General features: G+C 32.4%; 1 protein-coding gene across 2 annotated transcripts in view; it reads left to right on the plus strand.

Annotated features, from left to right (window-relative positions):
* LOC114338630 (cytochrome P450 4C1-like) overlaps positions 1 to 16,475 on the plus strand; it is a 198,134-nt gene that overhangs the window by 162,309 nt on the left and 19,350 nt on the right. For both annotated transcript variants that reach the window (XM_050645596.1, XM_050645604.1), the window contains 2 exons: positions 6,008 to 6,179; positions 8,614 to 8,787. In XM_050645596.1, coding sequence (XP_050501553.1) covers positions 6,008 to 6,179; positions 8,614 to 8,787 — 346 coding nt within the window. The remainder of the gene's footprint in view (positions 1 to 6,007; positions 6,180 to 8,613; positions 8,788 to 16,475) is intronic.

Consider the following 16,475-nt stretch of genomic DNA (forward strand, 5'->3'; position numbering starts at 1 on the left):
CTTTTTATAATTAACTCGAGTTCTTCAATCAGAAATAATAGGTCTGTTCGTACAGGAATCACTGACTATCAGCAACTGCACGACGCATGCGTGTTTCAATTGTGCGAACGCTAATATTGAAACACGCATGCGTCGTGCAGTTGCTGATAGTCAGTGATAGTTTCTGATTCCTGTACGAACAGACCTAATTAGACCAGCTTTGGAAATAACCGTTCGCAAGGCACTGATGTTCCAATGACACTAATTCGTTCTTGAGCTACTTGTGCATGATAAGGAAAATTATATTTATTTTCTCTCCGCCATTTTAACGAATCTTCATTTCGCGGCAACCGATCGCATTCCCTAAATCTTTGCATTTCTATTATTGCCCTGCTTGTCGTAGTGCCTCGTGGCTGATCCTGCGATCCCATAATATCATCCGGATCTGCAGATGTTTTCTCATGTTCTAATAAAATTTGAGTCGTAAATCCTTTATATTTTTGTTCCATTCCAAGTTTTTCTGCAATAAGAGCGATTCTATTTTCTGTGCTATTTCCGCATTTGTTGGATCCTTAAAAGGAATTAGTCGAAACCTTATTCTGCCAAGAAAAGTTGAAATCGACAGTTATCGACAGTTTAATAAAATACTCATACATTGTTGAACTAGTGTTTACGTACATATTTGTTATGCTTATAATAGCCTTAACAATTTCTTCTAGCTGAATAAATCTTTCCAACATATAAAATGTCGAATTACAACATGTGGAAACATCTTGCAGTAATTTGAGAGGATTCCCGTTTCCTGGATTTTTTCAAAATCTAAAAGTTTAGCAGTTGCTTGTAGAACTCTTTTTAAAGTGGCTAATGGTATTTTTTATTTTGGTTAAATTTTTAATGATTTTCTTATATCACTTTTGATAACAACATCTGAGGTAGAAGTTGAAACGTCAATAAAATCATTTTTTTAAGTTACATTGTGGCTGATTTCCTAATCCTTTAAGCCATCGTTCACAATAAAGTTTATTTATTGTGTGTGCAAACCATCCAAATTGTTTCATTTTCACATCATTTTGTACCACCTTTAACATTTTGTGCATTATAGAAAACAATAATGTATTAAAATTTTGTTTTCTACCTTCTCGAAGTTTGATAAGACAGCTTTATCTTACAAATATTGCATGATGCATAATTATCATCCACTTATATAAAAACGTTCCATAAACTACTAAATTTTTCTATTTTTGTTTGGCACTAATGGCATGGTATGCGTTCTAATAGCAAACCCAATTTTGTAATAGTGACCTAAACAAAATAATAATACGTGTAGAATTTTACGATGGTCCACAGTGGTAACACTTTTTATTAGGAGTTTAATATACGAATATTTCGTTGCTCTGTTAAATCACAATTGAATTGGTCATTGCGAAAACAATCTAAGACCATATTTTGGGTAAAATGACGACGCTTTTCAACGCCATTAAATTTACATATAAATATATACATAAACATTTAAACTTGTGCCTTTCAGAAAGATTCATTTATAATCCATAATACTTATACAGAGAGCACGTAAAGGTTGGAATAAATTAATTTTCTCGAGAATGGACAATTTTGGAAAAAAATCCCGAAAGAGGTCAATTTTAATTTTTAAATTACGACTTTTTGTCATATATATCATACTAGTGACGTCACCCATCTGGGCGTGATGACGTCATCGATTATTTTTTAAATGGGAATAGGGGTCGTGTGATAGCTCATTTGAAAGATAATTTAATTCTCTATGCAGTAATATAAACATTTACATAATTATTTATATAGGGTGTCCAAAAGAAATTGTTTTCAATTAAATTTATTGACATAAAAAGAAGGATGAATGTAATTTATTTAGTTCAAAATACATTTTACTGTTCTCAGAAAACAGAAAAAATGTTTATTTGGAAAATAATCATTCCTTTTCGCTTAAATCAAATGTTCAAACTATTAAGAGGAAGGTGGGTGGCGGCTGTAATATTGAGTTTATTCAAAAAACAATATTTATTTGTTAAATAAACATTATTTCCTGTTTTTCTGACAGCAGTAAAATGTATTTTAAGTTAAATATATTACACAAATTCTTCTTTTTGTCAATAAATTTACATAATTCAAAAAAAAATTTTTGGACACCCTGTATAAATAATTAGTTAATGTTTATATTACTGAATAGAGAATTAAATTACCTTGCAAATAAGCTATCACACGACCCCTATTCTCATTTAAAAAAATTATAGATGACGTCATCACGTACAGATGGGTGACGTCACCAGTATGATACATATGTCAAAAAGTCGCAATTTGAAAATAAAAATGGACCTGTTTTGGGATTTTTTACCAAAATCGTCCATTCTCGAGAAAATGAATTTATTCCAACCTTTACGTGCTCACTTTTAAAATATTGTATTATCTCGGAATATCCAACTATTAATGAAAATATTTTTACGTTTCCTTAAAAGTTTACACATTGTAACATGTATTGTTTTCACAATGACTGATTCAGTTACAGACAAAAATCACAATGAATAAAATATCACTATCGTAAATTAGCCCACCTCTAGACTCGTTCGGTTGATTTAAAACAGAATGAAATGGTAAATGTAGGCGGGCTTTTGCATTTACGTAGCTTAGTTCAGAATCCAGTAGTCGACTGAGGTATTGTACTTGTATAATACAATAATTATTTGAAAATATTTTGTTGGCCAACCGCCTAGAGCCGAAATACATGTATTGGCTATGATCCGTTTAAATATCGCTGGACCTGTAGATTTAATTCAACAGCCATCGCTAACAAAAGCCTAAAATTACTAAAACGAATGACTGGAGAATACGTTTCTGGATAGTCAACCCCATATTTTTGGGTAAAACCCTTTGCTACTAACCTTGCCTTGTACCATACTACTTCACCGTTTTCATTTTTCTTTATTTTAAACACCCATTTATTCTGAAAAATATTTGTATTTGCAGGTTTATCAACCAATTCCCAAGCATTATTCATTCTGAGAGCTGTCAATTCATTCTGAATGGCTAATTTCCATTCATGGCTGTAACTACTTAACAGTGCCTCAGAAAGGCTTCTAGGCTCAAATTCATTTGACATAGTAAGCATGGCAAGATCAGGTGTATTTTCCAGGTTTTTATCTAACAAAAAATCATTAAACAATTTTAGTATGTTTCTAACACGCGTAGGGTAACACCTAAATTCTTCAACACTATCACTATTTCTTTCTTCTCTATTCACTTCTTGATTTTCACTCGCACTTTCTACACTTTCAGTATTCTCAGATTGCACAATTTCATTCATACCAGTTTTAACTTCTTCGGAGTTTTCATGTACACCAAAACATTCCGACTGATTCTGGTTCACTGATTCGGCTATAACTTCAAAAATTCGCAAATTGCATGTAACCTCAGGTTTAAATCGTACGTCGTGGCTCGATACGATTCTTCTTTTAGATGGAATCCATATTCTAAAACCATCCCTGTCATTCACGTAACCAACTAAATAACCACGTATCTCCTTGTCATCAAATTTACTGCGTAAATACTTGTTTACGTGAACATAACATTCAGTGCCAAATATCCTTAAATGTTTCAAACTCCCAACTGGCTTTCCATACCACAATTCATAGGGACTTTTATTCTCAATTGATGATTTTTCTGTGCGATTCAGAAGATACACTGCAGTATTACATGCTTCTGCCCACAATTCTTTGGACAACTTTCATGGGTTTAACATGGAACGAGCACACTCTACAATGATACGGTTTTCCCTTTCAGCAACACCATTCTGCTGAGGTGTATAGGGTGGAGTAATACAATGCTCTATACCTCTACTCGCAAGAAGTTCAGATACCTTTCTATTGTCAAGCTCTCTCCCTCCATCACATCTCAGTTGCTTTACTACATGGCCATTTGTGTTTGCTTCATTTAAGAAATTTTCTAAGAAGGTACATACCTCACTTTTGTGTTTCATAAAGAAAACTTTCCGAAACTTACTAAAGTTATCTTTAAAACATACGTAATAACGTGCTCTTCCCAGGGATTCTATAGACATGGGTCCATTCACATCTGCTGGATCTGCTTACCAGTGACTTTTGGCCGATTGATCCTAGTCTTAAATGGCAATCTATGAATTTTTCAAATTGCACATCTATCGCAAAAGCTTTCTTTGCACCCATCAATGTCTATATTCATTTTCTTCAAGACCTTCTTTACGTGTTGCTTATGCTGATGACCAAATCTTTCATGATACACTTGTAACATATCTATTGACTCTACTAAGTTTGCTTGAATGGGATTGGTCGGTTTCATAACACGTATATCAAGTGCATACAGGCCATTACTGAAGTACACAGTCATTACAGATTCAAGAGTATTTTATCATGTATATTTACACCTTTATCATCGAGTACTGTAACGAACCCTCTTTGTGCAGCAGCTTTCACAGAAAACAAATGAGCGCTTGCTTCAGGAACATAAAAAACATTCTTCAATTCAGCATCTTTCCATTTATTATTCAGACGCGTTTGAATTTTCACCGTTCCTTGTCCTTGGGCTAACATACATACACCCTTCTTACCAAGTGATATACTTTCGGGTTCAGAAAATTCTGTATAAGATAAGAAATATTGCTTATCTGCAGTGATATGATTTGTGGCTCCACTGTCACAATACCATTTTCCAGCTTCAACACAATTGTTAGATGAGGCACTTAAAACAACGGACAAAAAAGCAGTATCATTAATTTTATTCTTATCTAAATTCTCAGCAGATTTTTTCAATGAACACTCTCTCGCCCAATGGCCTAATTTCTTGCATCTGTGACAAGAAAATTTTTCTTTTGCACGATGTACATTTTTCTTTGACTTTGTAGTAGTTGTACTTTGGCTCTGTTTGTATTTTTCTGTCGGGCTATTGCGTGCAACAAACGCAAAAGATTCTGTGGTACTTTGGTCATGTAATTCAATGGCACACAATTTCTCAATCAATAAATTCAAAGTTTGATTCTTTGATGGTATCGTGTCCCACAAATCTTTGAAATTATCAAAGTCCTTACCCAAAGTTGATAAGATCCGACCATTTAACATTCTTTCGGATAAAACATTTTCATCATGCTTTTGCAATTCATCATTCAAATCTACAAACAGTTTCTGCAACTTTGCAACATGTGTGCTAATATCTTCTTTTTCATCACGTTGGACTCTAAAAAAGGCTTCAATTAACATGTTTAACCATTGCGTACTGCTACGTTCAAATGGCGCACGTAATTTGTCCCATATTTCACTAGCGTGAGTACATGTCAACACGAGCTCGGCAACAGTTTTTCCTAGCGTACCTGCTAACAAACTTGCCGCTTTTGCATCGTATTTTAACCATTCTTGATGCTTCTCTAATTCAAATAAAGTTGAATTTCCAGCAACCTCGGGACACTTACACGTACTGTTCACAATGTCTTCAAGTGCATACGCTCGTAATAACATCGAAACGTGCCATTTCCATTTTGCCCAGTCTTTAGGACCCTCAAGTTTATCGACTTGAATTTTATAATCGTTATTGCTGGTCGCCATATTTTTTCACCTGTTCACAGTTCAGGTGAACTGGGCCCATAACCTGTTATAAAATGAGTTAGGTGAGCTAACTAGCTAACTAAATGACCATCAACGATTATAAATTTATTCTTAATTACAGGACAATAGGAAACTTGACTGACATTATATTTTATAATTTCTTGACATTACAACTTCTATATTATCAATACTGTCAAATACATAGTGGCTACCATAGAGCAATATCCACTTTCAATATTGTATATTCTAACACAAATACTCTGTTTTTGTCCTACTAAATTTTAAACCTTTTTCCTCCAAAGCTTGTCTCCACTGTTCCAGTTTTTGTTCCAAGTCTCTTTTACTATTTCCTACTAACACGACATCTGATAGTCATTATCATTATGTAAGATGGGAAAATAATTTTATAAGATATATTTCTTTTTTAGGAAAAAGCATTTATGGAACAAAAGGAAATGTTTGGTAACTTTTCAGATGCTAAACCCACTGTGTCTCAGTTTCAGGATATGAAATATTTAGACCTGGTAATAAAAGAAACTCTAAGGTTGTATCCTTCAGTACCTGTATTAGGAAGACGATTACCAGAAGATATGGAATACGGTAATACATAGTATTGTTTTGCAAATGCAAACTTGTTATTAAAGTTAAAAACCAGAGGGATAAATGAATCCTTATTTTACAATTTTTGCTTAACTTTTAGGGTTTGACAATGCCTGTGGTGAAATCTTAAATCCGACATAAGAAAAATAATGTGTGTGTACTTTGTACGCACGTAAGAAGTTATACTGTTCTATTATATTATTTCAACGAAATCAATATACTTTAAACAGTTTATTTATATTTTATTTAAATATTAAACTAATTTTCATACTTACTACTTTCCAAAAATTTTTATTAAAACTAGGTATACCAAAAATTAAAATAATAAAAGAATAAAACACACGCAAACACATTGAAAAATGAAACAAAGAAATGATTTCTGAACAATAATTTTTGAGAAAATTTTTAACTAAATACGTATTTTCTGAAAAAATATATAATAAATATACCTACAATCATAAAATGTATAAAAAAATAAAAAAAAATTAAAATTTGCATTGGGAATTGAACCTGCGTCTATCAGGTTGTTAGATTATTTTGAACTCACCCCACGCAGAACTTAACTACCGAGACATGTGAATGAACTGGGAAGATATAGCAATTAAACGTTTTAAAAAATTTTTGACAGTTGCTTATTCTCTTAGTTTAATCAAATAAGTTTAATTATTGTGGAATTAAAATACGACAAAATATCAAATTATGTAAATCAAAGCATTAATACCTACTAGCTAGGTAGTTGCATTTTCCAAATAGGTACGTAATTTGTAATTTTTTATTACAGTACTGAAACATTTACAATAAGGTACGTACCTGTTGCTTTTAAAAACTATTAAAAAGTCACTACAATTATAAACTTGCTTCTTGCTTTTTGTCGCTGTCCTCACAACAATAAAAACTAATACACTTTGATTACACCTAGAAGCACACTAGTCAAAGACTCATTTATTTTTAACGGCATCAAAATTTTTAATAAACTACCTAGTGAAATAAAAAATTTGGAAACTATTAGAAAGTTTAGAAATTCATTAGATAGACTGCTCGCTAAGAGGGCCTATTATGATCTGACAGAATTTTTTGAGGACCATTGGAGCTGATGTAATTGTGATCTTGTGTATTTTTTTTTTGTCAATTTGTTTGTCTGTTTGTTTGTCATTATTGTTTGTGATTTAGTTTTACAGCTTGTAGTTTGTTTGTTTTTTATTTTTGACAATACTACATATTTTGTAGTTGTTATATAATGTAAATGTGTTATGTGTTATATTTTATATTTAGTCATATTTTAATTTAATTCATTTATTTAAAACTCTTAAACAGTGTTTGTCAACAAGATTTTTTCTTAGACAATAAACATATATTCTCTCTCTCTCTAATATACACAACATTTGTTTATCCATAATCTCCATATTATTGAACAATTTTGACAGATGATTTTAACACACAATCAGATCCCTTATAACGTTTGAGCGACTAATACCATACGTGAAGATACTGTCGGTGTGCGCATGCGCCCGGCAAAATAAAAATTCACCCTCGTGCCTAAAGAAGTATACCTGCAAAAAACATACAATGTAATTTAAGGTATAAGGACGGCATGCGTTTCATGATACAAATATGAGTTATATTGTTGATAAAGTACTATATTTTTGACAAAGTGTTACCTGGATACATCGCATTTATCTTGTTTGTCTGAAGTTAATAAAGGTAGTGATTGGCAAAGTCATCACGTCACTTAAGGTAGACTATTCAGTCTTAGCAATTCTAACTGTCGCTTGTCCAAACACATCTATCAGCTTACCAATAAATCGTGTGTTTTATCATGGAAGAGTTACACTACACAATTTATAAAAGTACTTCTTTCATTAGTTCTCTTCATATTAAGGTGCATTCTGTCAAAAATGTGAGCCAATACAAGTCGACCCAATGTATCACCATCCTCCTATTTGTGTCGCAGATCTATTTTGGCTTTTCTATTACTACATTACAATAAATGATTTGTACCACACCTGGAGTTGATCCATGAACGCACTAGACTGCTCACATTATGAGTGCACTGACCGCTTAGCAGTCGACTCAACATAAAAAAAAAGAGTTAAAATTCTTCTTTTAACCCTTCAACTATAAGTAATTTAGGTCTATATTTAAAGTTTCATTGCAAAAGAATGGATTAATTTTCGAAGAATCGATTTCAAATATTGAGTTCCGGGTCTGATGTCGTTTTCGGTTAAAAAGTTTTGTCAAAAATGATTCAAACTTGGTGAAATCGTATATCAATCGACGCAAAATTACACGAAAATTTCAAATATCGACTTCCGGTTCTACTTCCGGCCAAGTTGAGTGAAAACGTAGGTCTTACGAAGTCCAATTTCTGGTTTCTTATTTATTTAGGTATATCGTTTCATTTTGCAATTATTAATTATTTCTTCTTTACTTTTAGATGGACATCTACTTCCAAAGGGTATGAATATCTTGCTGTCCACGTTTGCTATGCATCGATGTAAAGAGTATTTTCCAGAACCTCTTAAGTTTATTCCAGAAAGGTTTGAAGATGCAAAATTAACAAATCCATACGTATACACTCCTTTCAGTGCTGGTCCTAGAAATTGCATAGGTAATTTTTATACCTACCTAAACTAAGGTTCATGAGTACCGGCAGCGGGATGCAAGGAGACTTGCACCTCTTGTCCAGAAATAAAATATAAAGCTATACATGAATAGTTCTATCTATATTTTATATTGGTATCTATATATTATTTCTTTATATAGCTCAGACGCTTAATGCACAGAAATCAGTTTATATTAACTTTACTAACAAGAAAATCAACAATCTTCCAATTATGTAATCGACAACTTTGTTACTAATAAAAAAAAAACAGCGAAATATCTGAGTTTAAATGCGGACATCAAACTCAAATGGAGGGAGCATGTTAAAAATAAAACTAAACAGTTAAAGATAAAGTACAAAAATATGTAAAAATAAAATAAAATTTTTTATTTTTAATTCAGCTGCAATGCGAAGGCAAAACAATCTTACTTTTCAATTAGAATACGGAGCGCAGTCCAGTCGTCTGAATTACGATTTTCGGCTCTTATTGGAGCCTCATCGGAGAGAACGTAGGCTTGTTCTCCATACCCCAATTGATCAGCACTGAGAGGTTTTCCACCCATTGCAACTGAAGTGAAAATATTAGGTGACTAGCGTCATCTGGCAATTAAAAGATGAAGTTTTTGATCCTAATAGCATTATTAATAATATTTAGAAAATATTAAAATATTACTAAAAGATTTTTAAATTGAAAACTTATTGGTCCATTTCCTTGGTAACACCTCCAAGGCTTCTAAAATTTGCAAGCCAAATGGATGCTGAAGCGAAGAAGACAAGAGGGAATTCAAAAAACTTACAATTCACGACCCCGTCTGTTCAGCTGGTAAATTCCAACAGAAAATTGACCTAGTTACTCGAAGGAGTAAAGACCAATATAAAAATAAAATAAAAATTTTATTTTTAATTCAGCTGCAATACGAAGGCAAAACAATCTTACTTTTCAATTAGAATACGGAGCGCAGTCCAGTCCTCTGAATGGCGATTTTCGGCCCTTATTGGAGACTCATCGGAGAGAACGTAGGCTTGTTCTCCATACCCCAATTGGTCTTTACTCCTTCGAGTAACTAGGTCCATTTTCTGTTGGAATTTACCAGCTGAACAGACGGGGTCGTGAATTGTAAGTTTTTGAATTCCCTCTTATCTTCTTCGCTTCAGCATCCATTTGGCTTGCAAATTTTAGAAGCCTTGGAGGTGTTACCAAGGAAATGGACCAATAAGTTTTCAATTTAAAAATCTTTTAGTAATATTTTAATATTTTCTAAATATTATTAATAATGCTATTAGGATCGAAAACTTCATCTTACAAAAATATGTATTGGCTGATAGGTAGGTACTCTCAGCTTTCCATCCAGAACAAAGTACTGATTCATAAACAGATATTGAAACCGCTGTGGACCTATGGCCTACAATTAATATAAATTTTATAAACGCTCCAGAACCGAATACTAAGGAATATTGTAGGTGCTCCTTGGTATATTCGGAATGGTGATTTACGTAGAAACCTTTAAGTCACATCTATTCTAATTGAAATTAAGAAAGTCGGCAGGAGACATGAAGAGAGGCTCCATAAGCATGCCAAGCATAATGTACTTCAGCTTTTTGTCAATCAACCTCAGATGCGAATGGCAGACTGCAATTGCGCGCAGCGGTCAGGGTTCTCAACAGGGTGTCTAAATTTTATTTACTTCTTATTCGTTTTGAACGGAAATTTTGCTAATTTTAAATAATTAATTAATTAAAAAATTAATATATTATATATTATACAGTACAATTTTCAAAGGAGGAAGACCTAACCCTTCGGTCCAAACCTCACTTTCGGGTATTAAGTCGACTTTATACTACATGATTTATCATGTCGCACCTTGAAAACAAAAGTGGCATTATCCCAAAAACTAAATATTTCAGTATGACCGTTTAAAGTTTTTCGAAGAGTTCTGTAATGGATATTGAACTAAAATAACCGAATTACATACTATAATTAATGTTATTCAACAGTTTGATTAAAGCACAGTTAGCTTCTACCGAAGAAGGCAAATTAATAATGTAACTACTAATTTAAAAAAAAATCTTTAAAAAAAATTCCTTATAGTGCCACTTTTGTTTTACCTAAAAGTTCTGATTATTAGAATAAAAAGTCAAGTTAATATTTACCTTATGATAAAAAAACAGAAAAATAAAACGAAATTGTCGCATATTAAAAAGAACAATCGTTTATTTGGTAAAAGTAAACAAACTATTATTAATACTTAATGAAACTTCACATTTTCTCGAAATTAAAATAATTAAAAAACTTAAATATTATTCAAACATACTTTGATAATAGGATCTGTAATAATTGGGAATTAAGCCAGCATCAATAAGACTTCTTACATCATCTTTCTTTCTCTGTGATATATCCAATTTACGCTGATACAGAGGTTTGATTTCTGAAGGACGACTATTTCTATTGGTTCTTTTATTTAAGTCAAGCTCTTTAAAATCATCAAAGTAAGATGTTTTGTAGCTAATTTTTATCTCTTCATGTTCGTTTTTCTCAACTTTGATTACTTTTAAATCAGACAGTTTTACAACTTGGCCATCTACGCTCTTATTCAGCCTCGGAACCGGTAATTGTTTTATATCCAAGAAATCGCCATAGCTCATTTCATTTACAGCGAAAGGTGTCCCTCTTTTTTTTGCGCTTCGAATAGCACAAACATATTGCGAAGGTACGTATATTGGTCCTGACTTAAGACATCTTTTGACTTGTTTTTCAATCAAAGAATGTACAGCGTCCCCTTCGTTCTGAGTATGACCACGTATTAAAAATTTGTGGGTAATAGATTTTATTTTTAAATTTAGGACAGCATGTATGTACATCCCAATAATGAACTGGTTTTTTTGCTGTCCACAACAGTTATCAGAATAAAAGATGACATTCAATTTTTCATCAGCAGTTAGAGACTTTTTCTGCAGATACTTTAAAACACAACTAGCTATCTCATTAGCTCCGCGATTTCCTTGTGTTTCATCCCAAAAGAAGCATTCAGTTTTGTCCTGTTTGAGTTCAGAGATAGTAAAATTTAAGCAATTTACTTTAGACTTGTAATAGAAAGTTGATACCTCACCATTTGGAACTGGCATTACTGCTTGCAAGTCATAACATGCCACAATAAAACTGTGCGACACGTTCTCTTTATCATTAGCCTTTTCCTCGCGACTCTTTTCTTTTTCAGCCAAATGTCGCTCATAATTTTCTTTTTGTGCATCTTTTTCACAACCTTCAGCAATCTTGTATTTAGTACATTGCTCACATTGATCCTTCTTTGGTGCAAAGAACCCAATATTAAACTCCTCGTTAAATATTTTTCGATATGTGTGTATCATTACATAGGGTGATCTTTGTTGTATACAGTCTTCTTTGTAATCAAAATAAATATCTGTTAAGGTTTTTCCGCCATCTATATATTCCTTCGTTGTTTGTTTCCGCAAATAATGACTTTCAATTCGAGGTATACTATTGATGTGACGTTTTACTCCTTCTGTCAAGTCAATTGGCACTTTTCGATGTTTTCCATGTTTACCTCTTTGTTCACCTTCTAGTATACCAGTCATATTATTTTTCTTCTCAATAACTGTTCTGATACATCTATCTGTTATATTTAATGTATTTTTAAAAAATGTTTTACATATTTTGCTTCTAGTACCATTGACATCAAAATAGAACGCACTTTTTAACTTTCTAGTCGAATCTGCTTTCTTGTATTGATACTTTGGATGAATCTCTTCTATATTACGCGAGATATATTCTCTTTGCCTGATCAGCGAAGCCATTCCCCAATAATCATGGAATAATCGTTTTCTTGATTCCTCATTAATTTTTTCTGGGCATTTCAGGCGACAACTTAATCCACAAGAACTTTTTATAGTTTTAGCTTGGATCACTTTTTTTGATCTAGAACTCGAAACATATTCTTGTCCAGAGTCTTTTAAAGACTTAGCAGTTTTGGCATATCGTTCATTTTTTTTTTGTTTCCTAGGTTTGTCGATCCCATTTAAAATAGCAGATGGAATATCCTCCATGACATTATTATTTGCAATCCGAACATTTTCATTATCTGTTATAGTTAGCAACTCATCACCAATATCGTTAGATATAACATGTTCATTAAAATCCTCGTTAAAAGAATTTGAATTATTCTCATTTATAATTGTCGTCAAATCACCACTATTTTTACTTACTACTTCTTCATGTATGATTATTTCGTTTTCATTAGAAAGTTCTGAATTTTTTTCATCTACGTAAGCTGCACATTTAGTGAAAGAATGTGAGGAAGAACTTGAAGAACATGTAGAGGATCTTGTAGAACAGGAGCACGAGCTGGAAGAAGATGAAGATCTGGAAGTAGATGAAGAGCTGGATTTTCGGCATCTTTTTTTGGGGGGTGCGTAGGTTCTGTCATCGTCTGAAACGGGTGAAAAGTCACCACTGTCATCACTGGATAAGTTTTCGTTGTTAAACGAACCGAAGTCGTTGCTGGATGTTTGTAAATGGTTGGATTTAGTTTCTGTAAAACCTAAACTTTGGCATCTTTCTTCCATTTTTTCAGGTACTGGATTTTGACTACCTTTATTTTGAGCTACTAATTGTAATATTCTTCTACTTCTACTGTGTGAATTGTCCATGATTATAACCCCTTAAACAAAAAAAGTCTATGCACTTAGCAATATTTTGATGGTGTATCTAACGTTAAAATCATGTTCTTTTTCAAGAAATAATCACAGTTATTTATATTTCATTATTATAAAACCACTACACACGAGAAACTGCAATTAATATCTTTTATTTATCTTTTATTTATTAAAATACAGCATGATTGTCCTATTATTTTTACTAAAAGACTGACATTAAACTAAATTTGACATTTATCGAGTTACAAAAAACAGTATAATCTCATTCCACTTCTTAGAAAAATGGCACTTAACGAAAAATGCTATTATTTAATTCGTTGATATAAGAACTTAGTCATTTAGGTTATTCAAAAACCGACACTATACTTAAAATGTCAGTTTTTCATTCATTAACTAGGCAGAATAACTACATAATTTACGTAAAAACTGGCACTAAAGAAAAAATGTCACTTTTTTACTTACCACGACGTGCTTCTCCCTTAACAATCCGCCGGAAACAGATAGAGTGCCACTTTTTAAATTACCACTTTGACAAAACACCTAAAAGTCAAAAGTGACACTAGCGACTTCTAGGAGAAACTATGCGAGCTATTAGAACAGGAGTCTCTGCAAAAGGAGCGTTTAGTCAAAAGTAATGCAGATGTCGCTATAACTAAAAATTGATGTTTTCAGTATAGTGCCACTTTTGTTTTCAAGGTGCGATGTGATTTGTCATATGATTTTTCCCATGACGAGCCGCATGACAATGCTTATGACAAAACGAGCCGTATAAACAATGCAAAATCATATGACAAATCACACAGTGTAAACATGTAAATTTCACTCCATGACCAAATCATATGACAAATCACATGATAAATCATGTAATGTAAAGTCGACTTTAGAGTGTAGAGTACCCCAGGAGGTATTTGACCGCTGCGCGCAATCACAATATACCGGATGCGAAGGCTCAAGAGGACTAAGCCGTTCGAGCTTGTGTAATCTGTAAAGTTGTGCAACGCTTAGTTAGTGCTGTGCATTGTAGCCACAACAAAGACGTGAGCAGTTAGTAAAAAGCAGAGTCAGTGCTGTGCTGTGTAGCCACAATAAAGAAGTGGGAATTTCATGTCAAAAAAAGCTAGGATGGACCAGGTGACATCTAGTTTACAAACAATTTATTTTACGTGAGTCAATAAAGCTTTTTCTTACGGAAAAAATCAAACAAGGTAGAACTATTTGTAATTTCATTACTCCAGAAGTAAGTGCTTCATTTTTTATTAAACAAATGAACTGCGAAATTAGTGGTTTTTTTAAATACCTACGAAAATATAAATCTTAAAAAACTGATTTAACATTGATCATTTCAGAAAATTTTCCACAAAAAACCTTATATAAATATTTTTCTAAAATTAAATCTATAACTTCTATGATTTTTGATTATAAAATCATTCTTCTCGCAAACATTGGTGCACTGTATTGTAGCGTTCAACGAAGCGCACGGTTGAGTTATTTTAATATAATTCTTTAAATAATTGGTCAAATTAAATTTTACAAATTGGAAATAAAAGAAGAACAATAAACTAAGCTATCTTACGATTATAATAAAAGGAAATAAAATATATGAGCATGTACGGTGCGAGCGGAAACTGAGAGTTATATATGAATTTTGTTTAAAAATGATTTAAAAATGTGTAACTAATACAATTTTATTTATATAGCTCTCAAATTTGCACACCTCATCTTTCAAACATCTTACTAAATGCATGCATACATAATATTTATTTATTTTACCGGCTGACGCCAGTGTCGAAAATAGCAGAAAATAGCGAAAATGATATTAGCTTTAATAAAAAATCTCAAAAGTATCATTCAAATGATACGACGACGTCTCAAAAAATGTAATTTTTGTAAACTTCGTTGTATTACATAATTACTAACACTTTAACCTTTTCACTGCGGGAACCGGATCTATACATAAAATGATTTCGTGCCCGTATAACGGGAAGCGGATAAATACGCGTAACCTTTTTCGGCATTCGCTGCGGCAACCGTATGAATCAGATATTGTTTGCGTATTGTATGTTGCCTATAGAAGAGAGTTAGACATATTACATCAAAATTTACAATACTTTTAAAAATTTTATACTTTACTGCGGGAGCCGTATAAATCCGCACCTTTTTATACAGGCACACACTCTGGAGGATTTACTTGTAAAATAAACTGCTCGTCAAAAGTTAGGGATATAGAAAATTCTGCTGAATTTTCATAGTAGATTTTTTCGTGAACAGATTAACGGATTCCGCCATTTTTTTTATTATTTTAGATTTTTCGTTAGTATTTACACAGTTATGCAAAGGTTTACTCAAACTTTTTTTTTGTACTTATACCGGGTGGAAGAAAAGAAATGTTTTTCTTATGTTAAGTTTGAGACGCCCTGTAGGGAGGACGAGGTATACATCGTCAAATGTGAGTATACATCGAAATCATATCGTAGTCTCATGTTTTGTGACATTTTGTTTCTTGAATGTCCCTGATATCTTTAGAAACAAAAAAATAGACGGTTTTGTAATTTAACATGTGTTTTAACCGAAACAAAAGTTTGAGACACCTTGTAGGGAGAAAAAGGCACAAAGGTGAGTATACCTCGATTTTATGTTGTAGTCTCATATTTTGTGAATATTTTATTTTTTTAATTTCTCTAATATCTTTAATAATAAAGAAACTAGACGGTATTACTCTTTAATATGTGTGTTAACTGACGACATGCATCACATCACACATGTGAAACATAGAAACAAACACATATTAAAGAGTAATACCGTCTAGTTTCTTTGTAATTAAAGATATCAGAGAAATTAAAAAAACAAAATATTCACAAAATACGAGATTAAAACATAATATCGAGGTGTACTCACCTCTGTGCCTTTTTCTCCCTACAAGGTGTCTCAAACATTTGTTTCGGTTAAAACACATGTTAAGTTACAAAACCGTCCATTTTTTTTGTTTCTAAAGATATAAGGGACATTCAAACAACAACATGTTC

This window comes from Diabrotica virgifera, chromosome 1 (genome assembly GCF_917563875.1).
Source record: "Diabrotica virgifera virgifera chromosome 1, PGI_DIABVI_V3a".
Classification (NCBI taxonomy): Eukaryota; Metazoa; Arthropoda; class Insecta; order Coleoptera; family Chrysomelidae; genus Diabrotica; species Diabrotica virgifera.